The sequence below is a fragment of the Trypanosoma melophagium genome, assembly GCF_022059095.1.
Source record: "Trypanosoma melophagium isolate St. Kilda chromosome Unknown ctg7segment0, whole genome shotgun sequence".
Lineage (NCBI taxonomy): Eukaryota > Euglenozoa > Kinetoplastea > Trypanosomatida > Trypanosomatidae > Trypanosoma > Trypanosoma melophagium.
In genome coordinates this window covers 385,945-409,206 of record NW_027125190.1, presented here as the reverse complement: position 1 = coordinate 409,206, position 23,262 = coordinate 385,945, and the positions used below count along the sequence as shown (strand labels likewise).

Sequence of the window (23,262 nt, the reverse complement as noted above, 5' to 3'; positions counted from 1 at the left end):
ACGTTTTCAATCAGGTTCAAATAATATTTGTCACGAATAATAATTATAGATAGGCTTCTTCAAATGGTGCAATAAGTCACGAGTACAAAAACTTCTAAATTGAATTTAGGAACTAAAAATCCCAAATATATATCTTAATGTGCCTTACGCACCACAAAATGATCAGGGAGAAACCGACGTTGACGTACCCATGGTGGCTTAAAGGTGTACATAATGTGACCATCATCTGTAAGGACATCCCAACCCTCTGGAACCTTCTGCAAACCAAAAGTCCGCACTGCTTCACTTCGTTTAAGTGATGCATTCATATAACGCAAGACTGTCCCTGTACTGCGCACCCTGTTTCGCTTCATATAAACCACAACTAGATCTTCCGCGGTGGAGATTACCATCGGATCGGTCTCTGGCCAGTCTCGTGCCACAGTTCGGTAAAGCGCGGCAACGCAGTCCCCCAATAAATACCGTGTTGGCTTCTCCAGCGCCCTACCGCCACTTGGAATAAATGGTCGACCGAGTCTTTTACTGTCACTGATGAAGCGTTGCTGCCGCTCAATCTCGCGATGTCGGTCATATGGGTCTGAAATAAGTTGGTAGGCGGTGTGTGGATCCTCATAGCGGTGATGCCGCATGTATGCACTCGATGAAGAAGAAAGCGAGTCCAATGAGTTTGAATCCACACCCGCATCATCCGCATCGCGATTCCCACTAGTATTGTTCGCCTCCTCTTCCTCTACCATGACATCCATCTCCTCCTGTGGGAGAATCATGAGGTCTACGCGCGAGGGTCCTACTCCTTCCCTTGCGGGGGACCTATTTCCCCCTGTTATGATCTTCGCGTGAGGAACGGCGGGGAGCCCCGTTCCAGCCGACTGGGATCGTCCTCGACCTCCCCGTAGGACTGGTGGGAGAGTCTGGTCCCCATAAGGACCCCATCGTCGAATAAGTTGGGGTATCATTCACTTTTTTCCTTTCGTTTTTCTTTCGCTATACTTTTTTTTCCTTTTTTTTCCTTTTTTAACACTCTACAGTTTCCGCGCTTCTTTACCTCGTGCTATACGCAGAATGAAGAATAGGAATGTACTAACTCGTCTAAATAATTAATATATATATATATATATATTCTGTCCGTGCACCTTCCAAATAATTAAACAAAACGAGAAACGGTGATTACGAAAGAAAAAAGATTAATAAATAGGTATAAAGTGATAAATCCTTATTCTTTTTTTTTTCTTATCAAGTAATTGTTTCAATAAGAGAGTAGCAATAACAGAATTGAAGCAATATATAACATGTTACGAAGATTTAAGACGGAAAAAATGCTTATGTCAAATTCTGAATGCACTCGTAAAAAAAAAAAAAAGAAAAAAACATACACACACACAAAATGAATATACACAATATCGCAAATACACGTAGAGAATACTATCTATCTATTTTATTGGGCGATAGGTTCTCTCGTACTACTGTAACTAGAAACATAGCTTGTAAAAAGTGAAATCACATTTATGAGTTTAATCCCACTTTTACATTCAATATCATTATGTTTGCAACCATCAAACCAATAGTGATGTACGTTTGCCCCTTTGTTACGAATTCGGTGCGATTTTTCAACTATTTTTAACAATTTTTTTGCGCAGCTAAATGAGACCACATCATCTTTTGTACCATGTAATATAAGAATTGGGCAATCATCTACTTTTTTGAGAAACTTTTTATTGGGAAACATATCTTTAACAAACAGGTACCTCAAAAAGGAACACCTTACCGCTCCCAAACAAGAAGTAAAGGTTGATAGCAAAATGAGTCCACCTATACTTGAATGATGTTTTTGCGCCAAATAGCAGGCAGGCCCTCCTCCCATTGAACGACCCATGAGAATAATATGATGTGGAGAAATATGTAAACGTTCTGTTAATTCAGTGTACATGGCATCTGCATCCTTGTAAACGCTTTTTTCTCTTGGAGCGCTTCGACCGCGCGCCTTGGAAAAACCATATCCACAGTAGTCATACACAATAATATCAACACCAACAACACGTGACAAAAAAACTAAGCTCTCATAGCATGTACCCAAGTCTTCTGCATTTCCATGATGATAAAGAATAGTAAAAAGTTCCCCTTTTGGAGCATTAATAACGGATGTTGAAGGACACTTGATGTGTATATAGTAGATATCCGCATCTGCTTCTTTTACGACAGACATAAGGCTACAGCGTCTCATTAAATCCACTGACGGTAACGGACCTGGAGGTTGAAAGACAAAACGCTTTATCATTTTTCTTCTTCTTTTCGCTCCCTCTATATATATATATATATATATATCTTTCTCTACCTCTAATTCGTTTAAAAATAAAACAATAGGGAACCCCTCTGTACTTTTTTCCTTCGCCTTGTTTTAATAATGGTAAACAAATAACCAAGAAAGCAAACGATTATAAGTGGAAAACAAAGACACATTTCTTGGCACGATTTAAAGGTAAACAGAAGTTAATAAAGGAAAAAAAAAATACATTTATTTTTTCTTTCATACCCAGAATAAATAATAATAATAATAATAATAATAATAATAAGGGAACCTTTTATTTTTCACTTTATTTTTTCCAATTGGTACCCTACAGCACTTCTTTTTCTCACTTCGCATACTGTATCCAACGTATAAAGAGTTGAGAAAAAAAAAACAAGAACAGAAACACTATCCTCATACTGTATCGTTATTTCCCTATCCCTCTCTCGCTCTATAGATATATATAAATGTATGTATGTTTTATTTGATTCACTTTTTTTTTCTTTATATAGCCTTTTAGTTTCGTTCTATGGAACGTGTCTACAATAGTAGCATAGCTTCGCAGTGAGATAAATAGCAAAAATTCCGAATGTAATGAGAATTAATAAAGAAGAAGAAGAAAGAAAAAATAGACTTATTTTTTAATTTCTTCTTTAGTTCCCAAACAGTGGAGAAACCAATGGATCTTGCTGAATTTCGAGACGGAGCTGCTGTCGTGCTACCCCGTTGTCTTTGCCACTCTCTTTATTATCATTCTCTAACTCACGAATGCGTTTCGCGTAGTACTTGACTCTATCAGTCATTTCTGGAGATGCAGAGGCAAGACGTGCGTGGGCCCGCTGCTGTTCTTCATCCTGTTCAAAGTCTTCCAATTCTGCGGCCTTTCTTCTGGCCGCCTGCACTACCTCCTGGGGAAGGTTAGCGAGTTGTGCCACATACAAGCCATAGCTGCGCCCACATGGTCCTGGTTCCAGCTTATATGAAAAGCGTAATGTCCCATTATTGCCTGCATCCACGTCAGCCCCAAAGTGCACATTCCGCACGTTTGCATGCTGCCCAGCGAGCTGTGTCATCTCATGAAAGTGTGTGGAGAAGAGCAGGGCAGCCCTTGCCTTAACGGCGACTGCCTGGGCGATGGCCCATGCGAGGCCGAATCCATCATAGGTGGAGGTGCCACGCCCGAGTTCGTCCACGATGGCGAGGGCGTTGGGGGTGGCGGCGGCGAGGAGGGCCGCGGACTCGAGCATCTCGAGCATGAAGGTGGAGAGGCCCTGGGCGAGGTGGTCCATCGCCCCCACCCGGCAGAGAACGGCATCCCGCACCACCAGAGCGGCAGAGGAGGCCGGCACAAAACAACCCGCCTGGGCCAGCACCACACATATACCCACACTACGCATAAACGTGGATTTACCACCCATGTTGGGACCTGTAATAATAAGGGCATTCGCATCATTGGTGAGATGTACCGTGTTGGGGGTGTAGCTGGGTTGGCGGAGTTCAACAAGTGGATGACGAACATCTACTATAGTAAGGAGGTTACCACTACCATCCTCATGACTTCCATTACTTGGTTCTTCCTCATTAGAAGGAGGGCGAACCATAGGTCGAACCATGGGTCGTGGTGAATCTTTTACTACTAATGCCCACGCTACAAAAACATCTAATGCAGCAATTAACTCCTTTGCATCATCAAGAACGGGTAAATATGTCACAACTGTCTCTACAAGTTTTTGTTTAAGTTCTTGTTGACGAATATCATAATCTTTACGGATACCTTTATATTGTTCACTTAGTAAAGATAATCGTTCTGAAACAAATCGTACACCATCTTTAGATGTACTTACTGTAATAAGTTCTTTATTTGTCCTTACCTGTTGATCCTCTTTACGTGTTACACGAAAGACGTAACCATAGGATGAATGATATTCACATTTTAGTTGTTTCTCTGTCCATTGATATTTTTTCATTGTACGTCGATATTCTTCATCAATAGATTTAGAAAGAATTTTTCTTTGATCTTCCAATGTAATTAAATCATCATCAAATTCAGGGTTTATACGAGCAGTATTTTCATCTGAGAGATCTACAGTAGCATCTATAAGTGTACGTAAATTTGTAAGATGTTCATTAATATCTTCTAGAGGAGCAATATATTCATCCATAAGTAACTTACTGTTGCGTCCACCTTGATACATTCGAAGAACTTGAATTGCTTGAGGGATTGTATTAACAAAGTTAAGAATAGATTGCATATCTTTTAAAGCAATAGTTCGACGTTGAAGTTTTCGATTTAGTCGATCCATATCACTACATCGTCGCAAAACTTGTAAAAGAAGCGTGTCACGTAGAATAGGATTTTCTACCATTATTTCCACAAGAGTTAGTCGTTGGTTAATATCATCAACATTGCGTAAAGGTTGTAATAGCCATTGTCGCATCATTCTAGATCCCATACCAGTAGAACATCGATTCAACCATGAATAAACAGAGGTAGGAAGTGATCCTCGAGCTTCTGGTTTTTGATGAACAATGTGTAAAGCTTGAATCGCAGCAGCATCCAATTTCATAAAAGTAGAAGGAATCGTATGTTTTAAATAAAAAGCGTGATGATTTGTTGAATCAAATGGATCCAATACCAAAGGTAAAAGTTGTTCAAGTGCACGTGATGCTAATGGAGAACTAGAAAGGGTAAACCGATCCTCTGGTATACGAAGAATATCTCCAAGTACATTAAGCAAATTTCCTTTTATTATACCACTTTCATGTCCCATAGTTTGTTTTTTTGGCTTGTCTTTCGAGAAGACTTCATTTCCTTCCCTATATAATTCACGATAAGTAATATTAGCTCGCTCACATAGTTGTTTAACTGCTCGCAAAGATTCTTCTCGTCCCTCAAGAATTTTATCCCCTTTTCCACCATTACTACTTCTACTATTACCATTACGATTGGTACAATAGACTAACTCTTTTAGATTGCATTGTGCCATTAGTGCATCAAGACTGTTTAGCTGCAGAGTATCAAGATATTCCGCATACGTTAGCGTTCGGAGAGTTGTATTAACTGCAGCAAATCCCACACGAACACCTTGTCCTCCACTACTAATATCTCTACTCTCAAGCACAAGCGCACCAGTAGCCATTAGTTGGATTTCTGCATCTTCGAACGAAAAGAGAGTTGCCTCAAAATCGGCAATATGCCCAGGTGAACCTCGCTGTACACATACATACGGTGAACTACCAGGTGAACGTTCGTAATACTCCACAGAGACACCACGACGTAAGAGACAATCTCGTATAACCTCCTTCGCAATGGTATCATTCACAGTAACTACATCCAGTCCACCCCAGTTCTTTAGTACAGCAGTGGATTTGATGTACTCTCGGGCAATAAAACTGGCCCAAATGCCGAGCACGTAACATCCCGGTGTAGAGGAACCACGGGAAAAGAGTCGTACACATGTCTTGTCATCACCACCTGCAGCAGTGAAAGCTTGTAACACCGGCGTATCTCTTTCATCACTCATACTTTCTCCTTGCTCTTCGTTTTTTTTTCTTTTTTTCCTTTCTCTTGAAAAGAGTGCTTTTTTTTTTTTGTTTTCTTTCTTTCGCTAGAGTCATAAACATTAAGATGATAAGGGAAGAAGAGTTATACATACATACATAGATGTATTCGAGACAAGTAGAGGAGATACAACGGGTGGGGCGGGCCATCTCAGAAAACCATAATAAATGCAACAGACACATAGACACACATGTGTTACCGCAAAACAAATTAACAAGAGGGAAAAAGAAACGAGCACAGATATCATGTCAGAGACTGATAAAGCAAAAAATAAAACAAAACATCAAAGAGCAGAGAAAAATCTCAAGAAAGCATTATCCCATTATTAGGAACAACACCACTACTTGTAATCACAACCTCGTACAATCCGAACAGTGAAGGTAAAATAAAAGAGATGAAAAGGCAAACTAAGACAAAATAAAATAATATGAGGCATAGTTGCCATAAGTCAATATTGAAAACGCTCTTAAAATCACAATACTCTTAAATAATTCTTTTCAACATAAGGGAACTGACACACACACGCGTTGGCACACTGTCATACTCATTTCCACAGTCTGGCACTGCATAGTGTCCAAGATATCAGAGGGGGCACAAGAAGTACTGAGCATTACACAGTCTACATATGTTGCGCAGATAAATGGTTCGCCTTCTTTAACTGTTTCACAGGAAGGAAGCCAAGAGGTGAAGGCAAGACTTCTATTCACGTTACTATTATAATGCGTATCACTTGATATGGGCGGTGGGATACGATGCGCAGAAAACACTGCAATCAAAATAATAGCGGCAAATGTACCAATAACATACACCGCCAAAATAACTGCAGAACACCATCTTAATTTTCCTTGTTTAGCGAAGGAAAAACAACTTTCTCTCTCACTGTTCACCATTGCTTCTTCACTAATCACTACCATTCCCATTACCTCATCATCTCTTGCAGCTAACGTCCCTCTTCTCATTGTAGTGGAATCCAATTCGATTTCGCTGTTACTGTTGACCCTCACGTGCTTTTGTGGATCCCCTCATCGTTAACACCCATTGCTGAGCACCCATATATTTTTTTTCTTCTTTTCTTTTTGTGTGGGATGTGTTCGTCTGGAACTATTCTTCCTGTATTTCATAAACGGAGGATAAAAATAATAACAAGAAAAAGTGGCCAAAATAAAAGCAAGCCACAAGTGGAAAAAATAAAGAAAAAAAAGTGGGGCATACGACATTTCTGAGAAATAAAAGAAGCATAAAGTATTATTTCTATCTAAAAGAAATAAAGGAGTGTGCACCACAATTATTCGATGCAAAGAAAGAGTGACTCTTTTCTTTCGCTTTGCTTTTTTTTTTTTTTACGTTAGAAAAACAGTTCTTACCAGCGCAGAGCCAAGGTGGAATCATCACACCACAAAGCACATACACATGACGACGACAGAGTAGCAGAACACACAAAAAAAAAATCTGTGAGACCACAGAAGAAAAGAAAAGAAAAAAAAAGAAAAAAGAGATGCCATGTCATTGCACATACACAAAACCCCTCCTTTCCTTTTTTTTTCTTTTGTACAACTTTCCTTCTCCACCTTGCTAGAGACCAAAATCCATATGACCACAGACAGAAACAAAGGAATCTATGAGCCAAGAAAGTATAACCCGAAGAAAGACAAATAATAAGAAAATAAATAATAAAAAAAACAATTCTCCTTCTTTCTTTCTCCCTCCTCTCTAAAACTCCTCCTCCTCTTCTTCCTGTGGCTGTCCCTCCCGCTCGGGCAGCTGCATGCCAAAGATGGGTGTACGCACGACGGGGGTGAGTGTTGGGAGGACCACCGCCCCGCCCTCCCCGACGGGGTCGCCGCTGAGGACGAAAAGACTGAGGGCCATGCCGGCCGCGACGGTCGGGAGCCACCAGTCGAGGCGGGCGACCATCCAGTTGGCGGCGTGGTCGACGAGGTGGTGCAGGCGCTGGTAGAAGTACATCTCCTCCCACTTCGCCTGCGGCGGGGGCGGGCGACCGAACATCACTTGTAAATAAGCAGGTTAGAGATGTTTATGTATGTGTGTGTTTTTTTTTTGGTTTTGTTTTTGGTGTTGTGGTTGTTTTTTCTTTTCTCCTTTTTTTTCGTTTTTATTTATTATTGGATTCCTTTTCTTTTACTGTTTTTTTTTTTCTGTTTATTTTTTTTTTTTTTTAGTTTTCCCTTTAAATAGATAGATAGAAGAGGGGTACTCGTAGTAATACAGTCAAGAGAAATCACAAGAGATATGAACAATAATGGGTAGAATGTTTCCCAGTAGTTCACACATCATTGGCCCAAACCAACACAGAGAGAGAGAGAGATGCATGAAGGCAATACAAAATAGAAGCAGATAAATCAAATGAAAGACATCCCCCACACCCAGCCAAAACCCCCGAAATAAGCAAGTATAGTAAAAGGAAAAAGAAATAAAGAAAAGAAACAAGATATAGACAAATAAAGGGGGAGAGAGAGAGGGAGAGAAAATGTCCCCCGATTGTCTGTCTGTACGTCAGTTCTTGCGTAGAACCAATAGATATAAATGTATATAAAAAGAGGAAAGCCAAGACAACAATAACAATAACTGAAATTCAAAAGTATTTAACTCTTTCTACTTCCTCCCCCCTCTTTTTCTCACATTGCTTCCCCTGGTACTGTAGAAAGAAGATACTCATGTAGTTGTTTTGCGAACTGCACAACATCAAACTGACCGTTTCCAGTTATTGAATCAAAAACAGAAGGTTCCCCAATAAGGGATATACCGCCAATAAACTTCAGGGATGCATCACAGAGAGCAATTGCCACTATAGCATCAATAAGAGCAGTATATTTATCATTATTAGTGTTTATTACTCGACAAAGACAAATTGATGAATCTGTTGTCATAAATTTTCTGTTTAAAGATTTCTGGTGTAATCTTTGACGCATAAGTGCATGAGCCCAAGTAAACTTCACTAAACTAGTCATCATACTGGCATCTGCCGCTTGGGCGCAGTTGGCTTTAACACTTAGAAAAAATGCATGAAGTAACGCAGCACATGCGGAAGAGAGTTGAGGAATAGAAGGTTCATTTACAGAGGGAGTAAGTGCCCATCTACACCATGTATCCCACTGATTTGTACAACGATCAACAAAATCAAATACAGTACTATCTTCATTTTCACCAACTATGGGGAACATTTGAAGCAATAACTCTGCTTGATTTTGTACAGGAAGAAAAGAAGAGGAAGGGACAGATACGACTACATCCCCTCTTTCTACAAATTGAAATAAATGACGATTCTGTACAAGTTGTAATTCTTGAGTAATGACAATAATAGAACCTGTGGCTCTACAAACTAGACGTTGTCCTCCTTCACGAATTACCACATGTTCATGTTCCTCTAAAACTCCTTGTACAGCATGTATAGCTGATGGAGTAACCGTATGTAAGGAAGGAGCAAAAAGAACTCGTTTATATGCTGCATTAAGTAATCCTCCACGTACCATTTCGATACGTTGTCCTGCTTCAACATTAATAGGAATAGATAATTGAGAAACATTCATTCTTGTATACATAGGAAGTAATGTATTCTCCATACCATGTAAGAGAGGTAATACCAAATTAGTTTCAGATCCCAACTCCAATAAAAAAGTCTGTAAAACAGAAAGAATATCTGATGATCCCACAACTGAAGTTGCAATAGTACCATCTGGTACTGTTGCAGATGTAAGCGTAATTCCAATAGCAGCCCAAAGTGATGTCGGTAATACAAACACTTTTGAAGCTGCGAAAAGTGCTTGTGGATGAAATTTACTATGATCTTGCTTAAATCCGCCTATATTTTTTGCTGAAGCAAATGCAGCTGCACCTGCCACACTTTCCCAGCTGCATTTTGCCTGAAGAAGGGCAACCATTTCATTTTCTTCATTCGTAATGGAAAAACAATTTTCATTGGCAAAAGAAGGTGAAGTCATGGAAGCGACACCAACATTAGGAACACTTGGTAATACCTTCAATGGATCTTGAGACCATTGTGAGACAAAGTTAGCCGTGCGAATTGTTCGAGTTTCCAGAATAATTTGTCCAGAAGAAGAGTTATTACCACTTTTACTATACAACATTGTCCCTAACTCATCCGAAGTTATTTCTAGAAAACCCATAGCTTGAATTCTTTCACCTACTATTGCTGAAGCTTGTACATCAGACGAAGGTAAAAGAGAAAGATCTAACCAAATAGTAGATTCTCTAGCTACCCCATCACGACTAGAAAGTAATGGTCGGAGTTCTACCATAGGCTCTGGTATATTTGATTCACGATGTAAAAAAAATATTCCCGTAACTTCTCCTATTACTTCTACCCACTGTTCTGCTCCTACCAGCAAGTCACTTGGTCGTTTAAGGGGTAAGTATTCTGTATGGGATACAAGAAAACTTGGGAATGAAGTTATTGAAATATATACGTTCACTCTTATCCTTCCTGAACGCAACGATTCCCAAAAACTTAATGGCCATTGAAGAGTCCATGGACATATTGGACATCCACAATCATCATTTTCTGGTCCACTGTGGATATTTGATAGGTATATTTTTGATACAGTATGCCAACACCCACTACTAGGCAAACCGTTAAATTGTATCCCTCCTCCTTCTCTTCTTATTGTTTTTGTTATTGCTGCTGATGCTTCTTCAAGAAGCCACGGCATTAAAACACCAGTCATAATTGCATCTATGTTTCTTGGGGAACACACAAGAAGTGTACCCAAGGCAGGGTACTTGGAAATCACATCCATAACGTGCATCATAAGTCTCAATTTGAGTGGTTCAGGAAAATCTGTTTGATCTGTTTGATTAAAAGCACTCAGCACCAACAACGATAGTTCAGAGAACATCTGAACGCGCATACTTTCATCTCTAAACAAGAGATCTTTTACCTCTTTATGCTCTTGATGGTAAATTACTGCTGCTGACATTACTTTAAGTGGTCTAAAACAAACAAAGAAAAACAAATATCAAGAAGAAAGAGTGGAAAAGTAAATATTATAAACATATGAAACGAATACATCAATATAAACAGAAAAAAAAAACAAAGATACACTACAAGAGAGTTTCACATTATTTCTTGATTTATCGTAAGATTAACCAAAAAGACAACCCCCACCCATATATATATATACATATATATATATATATATATATTGTTCTTTACAATCTCCAAACTGCAGTGACAAAGAATTTTACTCATCCAAACGATAAAAACCCTCATGGTCTAACTGTTGTGTCATTATATCATTGATATTGATCCCTCCATTCTGGGAGAAGAAACACAAGCGCAGTGTGGTTTTATTTCTTTTTTTTCGTATGGGATGTTCTCTTCTTGGCTTGTTAATAAAGCTTTGCTGTGTATTACAGGAAACCAAAAGCAACCGAAACGAATACATGTACATGTATTCTACACATAATGAGAATAAATATAGTACAACGGCACAACATTATTCAAGACATTGTCACACATACGAAGTAAATTAAAAGGTCTTGTTTGCGCTACCTTTATATTACAAGTCTGCAAATCATTAAAAAAGAGAGAGAGAGAGAGAGATGGGATATCAAATAACCACAGAAGAAGTAATGAAGTACTTCAGATCAAAAGAAGAAGAAAAAGAATCGTATAAATCAAAACATTTTTCCTTTCGTCATTTGTGGAATTATTCTCTCGTTATGACGTTCAACAACAAAAAAGAAACTAATAATAACAAAAAAAAAAAAAACAAAAAAAAGCATGGCCCCACTCCCTTATTCTTTGTCTTTATTAAGTCAAGAAAGAGAGAGTTTATGTGGTATGTTGTGCCACCGAAGTTCATCTGCAAAAAGTTGTCGAAATTTCGCCTCCTTTGCTATAAGTCTAACACTTTTAGACCTTCCTTTTTCATTGCTAGTAGTTGCAAGGAGATTTATCTCCTCATGCACACGAGTGATAGCAAAATCTGTTAACTGTGCCACTCGAGACGTCATGTTGTAAATTTGATGACGTCCTGGAATAATATCCCGGGTTGCATTCGAAGCAGTTAAACGAGAGAGAACACCACATGATAGTGCGAGGGAATCTTCTATTGGCATCAAACAACTAACAGTAATTTCCTCTTGTGAGGTATTGACGGATTGATCTGTTATGGGTAACCGAACCCATGCTCTACGTGCCACATAAAACCAACCCAATAGTTGCTGAAGATCGGCAGAGACTACCGAATCTTCTAGTAAAGGCAAACGCTGGTGAAGTTCATACCTAAATAGACTTTGTCCATCACGTAGTCGCTGACGTTCCTGTTCTGTAAGCTCCGCCACTACTTCTCCCTGCGCCTCACCGCTGCTGCGGCGACAGAGTTTATTCCACAGTTCCTCTCCCACTCCCTGTTCGGCGCAGCGCAGCAACGATGGGATGAGGTACGCCCATGTGCATGCGGCATGGCGGTGTGCCTCTGATCCCGACGTGGGGGCGTCTCCCACGGCATGCAGAAACAATTTCTTGTAGTGCAGCTGCCCGCTTGCCGGCGATGTGGCCTGACTGGCGTGCCGCAGTCCACGAAGAGGTCCGAGTGCCCGCGTGTCGTGCCGCCAGCCGCTGGGATTTAAATATAAAAGTTCGCCGCGGCCAACACCGCCGTGAACGTGACGGAAGGCCGCCAGCAGCGGGTGGTGTTGGAGTGTAAATGAACGTGAAAGTGGGAGTGGCGATGGGCCGTTGGGGCGGCGGAGTGGAAGAAAAAGAAGAAGGGGCGGGGGTGGAGGCATCCTAGCAGACAGTTCACTGTAGAGAGAGAGAGAGAGAGAAAGAAAAGGTTTTATACTTATATTTGTATATTTGAAAAAGGAAGTATGAGGCAACACGTCTGTTCGTTGGGAGAAGAGGAAATATAGAGGTACGGAAGAGGAGATCGTCAAACCGATACACACATGTAATAATTAATCAGTAAGAAAAAAAAGAGAAAAGATTACACACTGTCCCCAACTCTTTTTTTGTTTTACAATAAATATAAGTGGAGAACAAGAGTGAAAAAAAAAATCATGAGCGAGAATATGTGTTCCGCGCAAAATCGTCTTCACGACTTCGTTCTAAGCGATACCAGTAATGATCCTTTTGTTGTTGCTGGTCACGTGCCAATATTGTCCAATTGCGTTCATTATTTCTTATATTCCAGTGTGGCTCACGAACATAAAGTTGACCATTCGTTACCCTCATTGTTGTATTTCCAAAATTTTTCAAATATTCCTTTTCACCATCAATAATACGTTGCAGTTCAGCACGTTTCTCTGGATCTTCTGTCGTTTTAAGAAGCTTCTCCAATTCCTCAATACTTCCCATCACCACCGCTGCACCGCGTTTTTTTTCTTCTCCTGCATTAAGAGATCCCTTACTATTTACCACAGGAGTAGCCACCTGGTGTGATACTCCTGTCGCCATCTCATCATCCTTTGCTTGCTTCTTAGAACCAGAATCATACCGAAGTTCATATTCAAGATGATTGTTAACATTAGGAGAGGGAATGCGATTCTTATGTGTTACATTGACCTCGTACAAAATGGAACCAGCAGCAGCAGCAAGTACTACCCCAGTGGCCCGATAAGGATGTTCTCGAATCCAACGTGTTGTACGGTAGAGCCAAGCGGAAACTTCTTTACCCAAGAAGGGAATTGGCACAACTTTTTCACGCATTATTCTACAAATAAGACTGTTTTCTCCCCCCTACACTACTTACTCTCCAGGAGGAAAACCAAAAAAAAAAAAAAATGATCACAAGGCAAGGAAGCCAAGTTCAATAACCGAATTAAAGAAAAAGGAGAAAAAAAAAGAAGCACCAAGAGATAATGAATGATTAAGAGCCCATCAAGAAGAACAAGAAGAGAACAATTTCAGCATATTAATGTACGGAAAACAAAAAAAAAACATCCGCTGTTGGTATCACAGGAACCAAATACACAAACACACAAACGCACACACAAGTAAATAAATAATATATATATATATATATATATTCCTCTTATTTTTTCTTTCTCTGCATCACACAGGTTTTATGAGTCTTAACTTGTTTCACAGCGTTCCTGTAATTTGTGTATTATGGGTAAACCAATACCTTCACCGTTCAAAATTTGTTTCTTTTCTGATGGATTAAGGAACCTATACGATGGGCGTACACGACGCATCTCCCCAAGAAAACCTTCAGTCGTACATGCCGCAGGAAGTGGGTGCCTTACCGGTGACAATGATGCATCCTTGAGGCATTTTTTTAATTGAATCGCTTGTCGAAGACGCAAGAAAAGACCTTTGTAGACTGCACAAGAAGAGGCTTCCAAAGCCAATCCAAGTCCTTCACATCTTCTGACTTCATCTTCCAGAAAACGAATAGGTAGCCACAAAAATCGTACACCACGTAAAAGCATATCTGCAACTTTGTCATTACATTGGCAACTTGAAGTAGCTGATACCGCAGCGCCAGAATGTGGTACAAAAGATGTTAACCTTGAAGATGATAAGAGTCCCACCAAATGATTTTGATGGTAAATTTCACAGGCAGCGAAAGCAATTCGATACGCCGGAATCTCGGATGGAAAGTGCGTCCGCTCCAGTACTTGTTGATAAACAGGAAGAGGAAGTCTCCCTAACTTTTTATAAACTTCATCATCTTTTTTTAAACCAAGAAAATGTGTTATTGTTTGATTGCGTTTTCCGCCCATAGCAGTGTACTCTTCATTAAGGCGTTTCACCAATAAAGAGGTGTATTGTTCCAATAAATCACGACTTGTAGTTCCCATAGCCTGTGCAAGAAGTTCTTCACCAAAAGAATTAGGTAATTCCTCACGGCAGTGCCAACATTTTGCAGGTGGAAGATTGTAAAAAGTCGTTAAAAGTTGTACAAGATCCACTACACCATCTTTTAGTACTTCTACTGATGAATCTCTAGGATTATTCGATTTTTCATTTTTTCTGCTTTTACTAGAAGCAGCCTTTTCTTGATTCTGTGTTAATTTTTGCTCCTTCTTATCTTCATGTTTTTCCCCCCTTGAAGGAGGTACCATTCCTCTCCCTACATTTGAGGGAGAGGCGAGTATACGATGTAGTGCCTTACTGATTGCGTCGATCTGTGTCTGCTGAGAGAATAAGAGACGTTTCCACTCCTCTGTTTCCTCTCCAGATTTGGATTGCGGTGTGGCTGAGGTAGAGGTGTTATCAGCAGACGATTTATGCGGGGAAACACGGGTGAGAACATCACGTCTCAGATGTTCAATCTGCTGCTGAAGTGCCATTAATTCTTGTAAAGTTTTATTGCCACTCACCACACCAACTGCAGGTCGTTGGCCCTCGGTGGGGGGCTCGTGAAGAGAAGCAATGACTGCCTCATCATATGGAGGAGGCAAACCACAATTATACGCAGGCGGCGCACGTCCCGCGGTATTCACAGAAAAGGCGGAATCACCAACCGCAAAGAGAGAAGTATACGGCGGCGGTGGTGGTGGTGGTGGTGGCGGCGGTGGTGGTGGTGGTGGTGGTACTTGCATAGACACTAGAAAAAGAAATAACGCGAAGTAGACCTACTACGGTAACTTTTTCCTGTTGCACAACTTTCTACGATTTGTATTTTGTTAATATTATTATATGGACACAGAAAACAACAATAACAATAATAATAATAATAATAATAATAATAATAATAATAATAATAATAATAATAATAATAATAAACCCACAAATAACTACAAAAAAAAGGAAAAAAAAACACGCACTCACAATATAAACTTTAACAACACTCCGTGAAGAGAAATAATAACGAAACAAAAACGACAACAACAAAGAATAAATACATTGTAGAAGTTCCAGTAATATAGTACATAATCCACTCACTACTTGTCACACCAGTGAACACAAAGATGATTCCATTTACCTACATCTCTCCAGTCGAATCAGTTGCCTCTGGGGTTTCTTCATGTTCAGCAGTCTCTGCATTCCCTTCATGTTCAGCAGTCTCTGCATTCCCTTCATGTTCAGCTGATTCTGCATTTTTTATTTCTGTGGTACTCGTCTCTGCCTTATTCCCTATGAGTACTTCTTTAAACGTCTGTTCTGTATCCACACCACTTTCCCCTAGTAGTGTTACTGTTAAAGAAATAATTTTGCAAACTTGCTCAATTATATCACGTCTGCTATTTTCTTCATTTTTTTCAAGTTTGCATCGCATTTTGGTTTCATCATCTATTACACCAACCAGAATTTTTTCATTGTAAAATGCTTCTTTCAATTGACGATACGCCAGGCGTTCATCAATCAATAGCTCCATATAACTAAAATAGTGTTGTGATAACAGGGAATTTCTTTCATCAACATTTCGCTGATATTGGCGTTCAACAAGCAAACGACGTTCTGTCAAACGCATATCTCGAATAAGACGTTCTCGTGATTCTTCTCGTTCTTTCCATTGTTTCATTAAATCTTCTCGCCGTTTTAATCCTAGGGTTTTAGGTGTGGAGTCAGCCGTTGCTGCAAGTGCCTTCTCTACTTCTGGAATGAGAGAATCTATCATACGTGAGATGCGGCGAAGGGTTCGCTCACGCTCGGCCATCTCCCTTTCTCTAACACGGGATTCCACCTTTTCGTCAAGAGTACTTTGCTGTTGAGTGTACTCACGTTCAGTAGCAACTTGTTGTAGGCGAGTAGCACGCCACAAACGCATTCGTTCATTTATTGCTGCAATTTCCTCTTCAATTGAAGGAGTATCATTAACAATATGTCGTTGACTAAATAAAACAGAATTAAGTACCGGACGCCCTGCATCCGGAAGTGTATTACTGACTTCTGTGTAGAAAGTAACATCATGTAAAGCATCGCTCACTATAAGTCCATTAGCAGCATCTTCCGCAGCAGCAGCACCTGGATAGGTAGCTGGTCCCAAAGCCTTTCTAACACGCGAGAGTGGAAAATAATCCGGCTTAGCAGGTTTTGGTGTGGTAGGTTTGGTTGGACACAAAGATGATTGATTGTCAGTTCGAGCAGCTGAGTCTACTGCTGGCGCTGGGGAGGGAATCATTTTATGCTGTTAACCCTTTTTTTTGCTGTTGTTGTTGTTTTATTTTTTGCTTCCTCCTTCTGATTTCTTTATTTAGCCCCTATGGTTTTGAGAGGTTAGTTTTATTTATTTCTTTTTGGTTTGGGTGGGGTGAGGGAGCGTGTTTACAAGGGTGTACATGAAAGATATAAAGATGGATAGAGAGAAAAATAATAATAATAATAATAATAATAATAATAATAATAATAATAATAATAATAATAATAATAATAATAATAATAAAGAGAAGTTAGAGGTGACAAAGCATTAGAAAATAAAAATAAAAATAAATAAATAAATAAAAGAGATACTACTAAAATAAATAAATATAGAAAGAAAGAAACGCAGTAGCAAGTATAATCCAAAATAGAATGCACGTTTCTGAAACAGAGAATAATTTATTCTTCTTTTTCCTTCACGCTGTTCACTGTATTTACGGGGTCTGTACTTTCTTGTGAAGATTTTTCAAGATTAGGGTGATAACGAGGGGTTAACGTCACAACTGGCTCATGTGGGTGAACTCCATACGTAAGAATAAACACATCTGGATAACGCTGCAGATAAGACAAAATACCACCAGAGTGACGTGGTATAATGGCGCGTCGTATTTCGGTGGTAATAAATTTTGGTAGATGTGAAGGAAGTAATTTTCTTGATTTACACACCTCTAGTCTTGTCGCTACGAGGGAAACCATAAACCGAAGTTGCTCATTAGGGTCGACCAGTAATTGTTCTTCATAACTGTTCTGTTTTTCAGAAGTTCCTGTCATAATAATCTTTTCCTGTTGACTTTCTACTTGTTCTTGCTTTTCATTGTTCTTGTCATTCATGTTTAAATCCCCTTTACTTCCTACAGCTGGGACGTCTACTCGTTGTACGAATAATTCTGGAGGATGTTCCACTAATCGAAATAGATGTGGATATTGTTTTAACCATGCACGAGGTCGAGCGTCAGTGATGCGTTGAATATCATCTGGAAGTAATTTTGGTAAATGTCCTGCAAGAACAAGTTGATTATCTAATGGTAAAAGATCAAAGACATAGTATGCGAGAACATCAGGATGACACAATGGTGAAACACCAAGTTCATGCAGTGCAATACATCGTTGCAACAAACGTCTCCTATCAAGGTAACGTACACGTACATGATTAGGAAGATTTTTTGTATTTTTAAGTTTTGTACTCTTCAATTCAGAAAGTTCCTCATTCATTTCTGAAATAGTTTTTTCACGGTACAAGGAAGGCAAATAACGCATCTCATCAAGCCAGAATCGTACACCCACAACACGAGTAGAATCCAGAGGATCATATTCAAAATCAAAAATAGATCGCCCGATAGAAATTCCTCCTGATTCCGTGGATCTTTTATTTTCCTCTCCTGCAATAGCCAGTACAGCCGCTAGTGGCTGCGTTAACCACTCACCAGCGATATCCTGTAATTCTGGAAATCGTAGAAAGGTTTTGGTATTTAATGCACGGCATAAACGGTACACATTATACTCTTCAATGATACCATCACATGCATCAGGTACAGTTTCCTTATTTTCCGCAGTACCCACTACTGGGCTAACAAAACGGGCGTAAAAGGTACTTTTAGTAGTCACAGATGTTGCAGATCTTTCCGAAGAAACCTCTTCACCTACATTTATTTCACTCTTTAATCCTGTATCAAAATTATTACGACGGATTTGATTCAAAGCCCTATCAAATTCTTCTATATTTTTTATATAAACCCATCGAAAAGCCTGAAGCTTATTTTTAACTTGGTTTACCTCAATTTGTTGCTCTTCAACAGTCGCCTTCTCCCCCATTCCAATTGCTGTTGTTGTTGTTGTTAGTGATTTATCCATAATGTGTTCTTCTGTAAGTAACCACACTTGTGCTCCTTTTATTGGAAATAAACGCTCACGTACAAAGAGACTTACCTTTTCAAGTAATTCTCCTTTTGATTTTGTCTTTTCCTCTTTTCCAGAAATGCTTTCACTGTCCACGTCACTTCGTGACTCAAAGGAATTCATTATGCTATCCAAAGTAAAAAAGCGATAAGGTAAGGGGAAATACCTATGTAATATTAAATCAAGCTGTTGCTCCATTTTGACATTTGTTTTCACTTTATTTTTGCGCTGAGCAGAAGCTCCTCGAATAAGTTTAACATGTAAAAGGCCATTTGGTGCACGGAACAGATGATATTTTGATGGGAAACGCTTCAGATGATTCTTTAAACCGTTATCTAATTTTTCAAGCACTTCATCTGGGAGTAACTTCGATAATTGTACCAACGGCATTGAGGAAAAAGGTAACAAAAAGGAAAATACAGGATCCCCGTCAAAATGAGAACCCATGGTTGTATTTTCATCACATAGTGTAGAATTAGGGGATAGAGGAGTGTGCATAAAACGTTGCAAAGAATACAACGGAGTTGATCCCATAAAGCAATTCATACTGCTCGATAGACAGACTTTTCTGCGACTAAGAATTGGGCGGGCCAAAGGTAACCACCATAGAGGTTTCATACTTCGGATGCATGATTCCCATCTCAGTACCATTTTCTTTTTTTTTGTTATTGTTATCGTTGTTATTATTATTATTGTTATTATTATATTCCCCAGTTTCTTACGCTCATTCACGTATACAGGCACACACACTGATAGAAAAAAGGAAGAAAAAGGAGAACACAAGAAGCCAGTTCCACTAACTACGTATTGTTTTACTCCACTGAGTAGCGCAGAACCACCCACCGGTCTTCCAACCCCTCCAGTAAAAAAAGAGCCTTGAACTAAGAAATAGAAAACAACAACAAAAACAAACAAATCCCGTTAAAGAGAGAATATTTCAATAGAACAATGTTCAGGTTTTAGTCAATAACGAAAACATTTTCTAACCGCGTTGATTGGAGATTTCTCGTCATTGAGAGAATTAACGTGCTGCTTATACTGATTGATAACCCATTTTGTGCGTTCTTTTAAATTTACAATGGGACTAGGGTAATTTATATCATCCAAAGTATTTCCACCTAACTTTGCACTTTCCGATACTTTCTTTTTGCTATCTTTACTATCATTAAGAGTCAACTGTTTTTTTTTTCCTTTTCGATGCTTTTCACAGTAGACATCCCATTCATGAATAATCTTAGCAGGTACTTGGCGGAGCTCTGGTATCCATGTTTTAATAAAAACTGCATTTGGGTCATGTTGAGCCGATTGACGAAAAGGATTAAAGGTACGAAAATACGGTTGAGGATCAGCACCTTGACCGGATGACCACAACCATCCTCCATTATTGTTGGGCACATCGTAGTCAACCGCCACTGTCGCAAACCACCGTTCACCCTCACGCCAATCTACAAAAAGTACTTTTACAAGAAAGTTAGCGATGACCATGCGGCAACGGTTATGGCACCAACCAGTCTGCGTTACACAGCGAACAGAAGCATCCACGAGGGGAACACCTGTTTTACCTTCCTTAAAAGCTGTAAATGCATTATCATCCCATGACCAAGAAAAATTAATATATTTTGTATCCAAAGGTTGATTTACATAGTCTACATCTTCATTCGTTTCAGTTCGAAATGTCTTTATTTGCCCTATTACAAGTTGAGGGTTATGAAAAAGCAACATGGCATAAAATTCTCGCCAAATTAACTGTCGGGTAAAGCAATGTTCTTTTCCTAAATGCTGCACTGCCATCTTCATCGCTTCCCTTATGGACACAGTACCAAACTTTAAATGAGGACTCAGATGAGTTGTACAATCACCGGTAATATCATCTCTTTCAAGGATGTAGTTTATCGCATCTGCGATACGTGCAAGTCGAGACAACCCCTCATCTCTTCCACCCTTATCTGCAAGATTAGGAAAAACAGAGGAAAGAGTACTAAGATCAATATTTCTAACACCACAACTTTCCCCCGAATCTCCAAACTTCGGGAGCAACATTGGTTTGGAATTCCGTACATCATCTTTTGCCGTTGGATCAACAAACCAATCTTCAACTACTACTGATACGGAATCAGGTAACGAGAGCTTGTGAAAATGATGAGAAAGAACTTTTCGATAAAATGGTGTAAAGACTCGGTACGGTTTCCCAGCATCTGTAACAACAGTATTTAACGGAAAAAGAGTATAGTCAGTATCACCCGTCACACACTCTATACCTTTAGATTTACACCATTCTTCAAGTCTAGCGTCTCGCTCCCGTGCAAACGGTGTAATATCACGATTAAATCCCAGATACTTAATATCGAAGCCAGCAGAAAGAACACTTTCCAGACAATCACAGTCACTACCGTAAAGGCATACCAAACGTCCACCAAGCTGCACATCATCGAGATGCCGTAAAGAGCGACACATGAACTCAAAACACGCCTTACCAAAGTATGCGTTTCTCTCCGGGTCACACTGTACAGGGTTGAAAAAAAAGAGTGGGAGGATGCTCAGTGACTGGCTGGCCACGCGCATGCACAAAAGTGAGAGGCCTGTGTTGTCAATGAGGCGAAGATCCCTGCGGAAGAGAAATGCCGCAACCTGCTGCGAGCCTGATGAAGAGCGCCCCCGTTTTACCATTCCCGTCTGTCTCTCCCGAGAACACTTATCCAATCCAAGACTACGTTCTCTCCAGAGAAAAGGAAAAAAAAAAAGGGTAGTTGGACGAGGGACCAAAAGAAAAAAAAAAAGTAACTGTGATCCAGCAAAGTTGGCCAGAGACCCACACACGCACATAGTTCTCTCATCATACGTTTTGTGGTGCCGCACTGTGAGCACAACAACAAGAACAGAAAGAAAAAAAGAAAGGTGGCATCAGCCAAAAAAAAGAAACCAAAGCAACATTACTTAAAAACCAAATTACCCACGAAAAAGCACACTGATCAGTAAAATCCAATTATGACAATGCTTTCTGAAGCAAAAGTAAAGCGAACGTAGTAAGAAAAATGAATCACTCAAGGCCATGAAGTCTCCTAGCATAATTCAGGAAGTGTTGGTCTACGTACAGACGTTTGCGAATAGTGTCGTTGGAGTAAATGAGTTTTGCGAACCGGTGGTCGTGACGACACCTATGGAACCCATGTACACTAGCTTTCCATTGTCCCCGTATGCAGTCCTCCTGTTTAGTAGATGACCAGTAGTATTGCACTTTCAATATTTCGTAGGTGGGTTGCAAGATACGTAGTGCAGTAGGGATGGCACACTCCATATGTATTGAGTACTCTGCCATGTGGTCAGTAACATTCACAAATCCAGGCACCAGCCTCTGCGGGACATAGTACGTGTCGACAATGGCATAGAACATTACACCATTAGCATGAAGAGAAAGATTTCGAAGCTTCGATGGGTAATGCGACTCCGCATATATTTTTTTAGGTGTTGCCTTTGCTGCTTCCCTCAATGCTTCCTCGTAGCGTTCACCGCCCTCCGCAATAATAGTTTGCATTCGCATTCTAGTCTTAGGAAAGAATGGCCACCTTACGAGGCGAAATCGCTTCTCTACTGACATACCAGAGACTGGTAAAACCCATGATCTAGATTTAACATTGGCAATGCCCATCATGCTTGACCATGTACTACTCTTGTTAAGCCGTGAGGCAGCAATAGCCCAAGGACTCAGCAGCAGATCATCAGCGTTAAAGAGGAAACCTTCGAAAGGAAAACCTGTCTTATTCCCATCGCCGCCGTCACGGAGCCTCGGAGTGCGTGTTATGTTCTCAACAATACGCGATGCAGCAAGATATTGCATATTGCCGTAGACAACATTGTAGCCGTCAATATGTATCCCATCTACAGTTGTGCTCACGGAAGAGCAAAATGTCATGTAACGAAAAAAGACACGGTAATGCTGCCAAACGTCATATGCAAGGTCAAACCTTTTCGGAGAGAATATCACAATGAGCAGGATATTCTTAAAAAAATCATAGGTTTCCCTGGTGCTGAGAACAGCTGAGTTCGGCAACTGCTCAGAAGGCGCAGCAGCAGCAGCAGGTGGGATCGCATTGACTATCACCTGACGATAGTTGGGGTGATAAGTGACTCTCTCGAGTTGCCCAGCACGATGACGGGAACTACGATTGACCAACACACTGCCCAATTGAGTAGCAGCCGCAGCCGCAGCAGTAGGGGAAAGCAAATCATTCTCACCCAGCTTCATTGGCATAGATGGTGGTGATGTAACTAATGTGATGGATAGTGTAACAAATAGAACTGTTAGAGCGGCCAGTAACAAGGCCAACCGTCGTAGCCACTTCCTTGTGAGAGCCATGGACTCCCCGTCTTCCTTTGCTGCGCAAACAGACAAGGGAAGAAGAAGAAAAAATGCACAAAAAAAAAAACAGCTGAGTTACGACCAGAGGA

General features: G+C 40.1%; 13 protein-coding genes across 13 annotated transcripts; all 13 read right to left on the bottom strand.

The window, feature by feature from the left end:
• Positions 1–134: 134 nt before the first annotated feature.
• Positions 135–956, bottom strand: LSM04_006506 (uncharacterized protein; the record flags this gene model as incomplete). The annotated part of the gene is made up of 1 exon (XM_067335763.1): positions 135–956. The coding sequence occupies one exon, from the start codon at positions 954–956 to the stop codon at positions 135–137; it is 822 nt and encodes a 273-aa protein (XP_067186640.1).
• A 479-nt stretch (positions 957–1,435) lies between these two features.
• LSM04_004026 (Alpha/beta hydrolase fold-1) lies at positions 1,436–2,275 on the bottom strand (the record flags this gene model as incomplete). The annotated part of the gene is made up of 1 exon (XM_067335752.1): positions 1,436–2,275. One exon carries the CDS (start codon positions 2,273–2,275, stop codon positions 1,436–1,438), a length of 840 nt encoding a protein of 279 aa, XP_067186595.1.
• Positions 2,276–2,937: 662 nt separating this feature from the next.
• LSM04_009071 (DNA mismatch repair protein MutS) lies at positions 2,938–5,808 on the bottom strand (the record flags this gene model as incomplete). The annotated part of the gene is made up of 1 exon (XM_067335740.1): positions 2,938–5,808. One exon carries the CDS (start codon positions 5,806–5,808, stop codon positions 2,938–2,940), a length of 2,871 nt encoding a protein of 956 aa, XP_067186689.1.
• Positions 5,809–6,343: 535 nt separating this feature from the next.
• On the bottom strand, positions 6,344–6,805 carry LSM04_008040 (uncharacterized protein; the record flags this gene model as incomplete). Its single annotated transcript, XM_067335728.1, has 1 exon — positions 6,344–6,805. The coding sequence occupies one exon, from the start codon at positions 6,803–6,805 to the stop codon at positions 6,344–6,346; it is 462 nt and encodes a 153-aa protein (XP_067186664.1).
• A 751-nt stretch (positions 6,806–7,556) lies between these two features.
• LSM04_002236 (uncharacterized protein) lies at positions 7,557–7,853 on the bottom strand (the record flags this gene model as incomplete). The annotated part of the gene is made up of 1 exon (XM_067335717.1): positions 7,557–7,853. The coding sequence occupies one exon, from the start codon at positions 7,851–7,853 to the stop codon at positions 7,557–7,559; it is 297 nt and encodes a 98-aa protein (XP_067186561.1).
• Positions 7,854–8,482: 629 nt separating this feature from the next.
• Positions 8,483–10,801, bottom strand: LSM04_003873 (uncharacterized protein; the record flags this gene model as incomplete). The annotated part of the gene is made up of 1 exon (XM_067335706.1): positions 8,483–10,801. The coding sequence occupies one exon, from the start codon at positions 10,799–10,801 to the stop codon at positions 8,483–8,485; it is 2,319 nt and encodes a 772-aa protein (XP_067186591.1).
• Positions 10,802–11,642: 841 nt separating this feature from the next.
• Positions 11,643–12,617, bottom strand: LSM04_008746 (uncharacterized protein; the record flags this gene model as incomplete). The annotated part of the gene is made up of 1 exon (XM_067335695.1): positions 11,643–12,617. The coding sequence occupies one exon, from the start codon at positions 12,615–12,617 to the stop codon at positions 11,643–11,645; it is 975 nt and encodes a 324-aa protein (XP_067186682.1).
• A 271-nt stretch (positions 12,618–12,888) lies between these two features.
• On the bottom strand, positions 12,889–13,539 carry LSM04_001814 (uncharacterized protein; the record flags this gene model as incomplete). The annotated part of the gene is made up of 1 exon (XM_067335684.1): positions 12,889–13,539. One exon carries the CDS (start codon positions 13,537–13,539, stop codon positions 12,889–12,891), a length of 651 nt encoding a protein of 216 aa, XP_067186552.1.
• Positions 13,540–13,904: 365 nt separating this feature from the next.
• LSM04_002581 (uncharacterized protein) lies at positions 13,905–15,380 on the bottom strand (the record flags this gene model as incomplete). Its single annotated transcript, XM_067335673.1, has 1 exon — positions 13,905–15,380. One exon carries the CDS (start codon positions 15,378–15,380, stop codon positions 13,905–13,907), a length of 1,476 nt encoding a protein of 491 aa, XP_067186568.1.
• A 383-nt stretch (positions 15,381–15,763) lies between these two features.
• Positions 15,764–16,903, bottom strand: LSM04_002884 (uncharacterized protein; the record flags this gene model as incomplete). The annotated part of the gene is made up of 1 exon (XM_067335662.1): positions 15,764–16,903. The coding sequence occupies one exon, from the start codon at positions 16,901–16,903 to the stop codon at positions 15,764–15,766; it is 1,140 nt and encodes a 379-aa protein (XP_067186576.1).
• Positions 16,904–17,319: 416 nt separating this feature from the next.
• Positions 17,320–19,467, bottom strand: LSM04_006289 (uncharacterized protein; the record flags this gene model as incomplete). Its single annotated transcript, XM_067335651.1, has 1 exon — positions 17,320–19,467. The coding sequence occupies one exon, from the start codon at positions 19,465–19,467 to the stop codon at positions 17,320–17,322; it is 2,148 nt and encodes a 715-aa protein (XP_067186633.1).
• Positions 19,468–19,779: 312 nt separating this feature from the next.
• Positions 19,780–21,483, bottom strand: LSM04_000121 (Cryptochrome/DNA photolyase; the record flags this gene model as incomplete). The annotated part of the gene is made up of 1 exon (XM_067335640.1): positions 19,780–21,483. The coding sequence occupies one exon, from the start codon at positions 21,481–21,483 to the stop codon at positions 19,780–19,782; it is 1,704 nt and encodes a 567-aa protein (XP_067186521.1).
• A 370-nt stretch (positions 21,484–21,853) lies between these two features.
• On the bottom strand, positions 21,854–23,170 carry LSM04_006694 (uncharacterized protein; the record flags this gene model as incomplete). The annotated part of the gene is made up of 1 exon (XM_067335628.1): positions 21,854–23,170. The coding sequence occupies one exon, from the start codon at positions 23,168–23,170 to the stop codon at positions 21,854–21,856; it is 1,317 nt and encodes a 438-aa protein (XP_067186642.1).
• Positions 23,171–23,262: the final 92 nt, after the last annotated feature.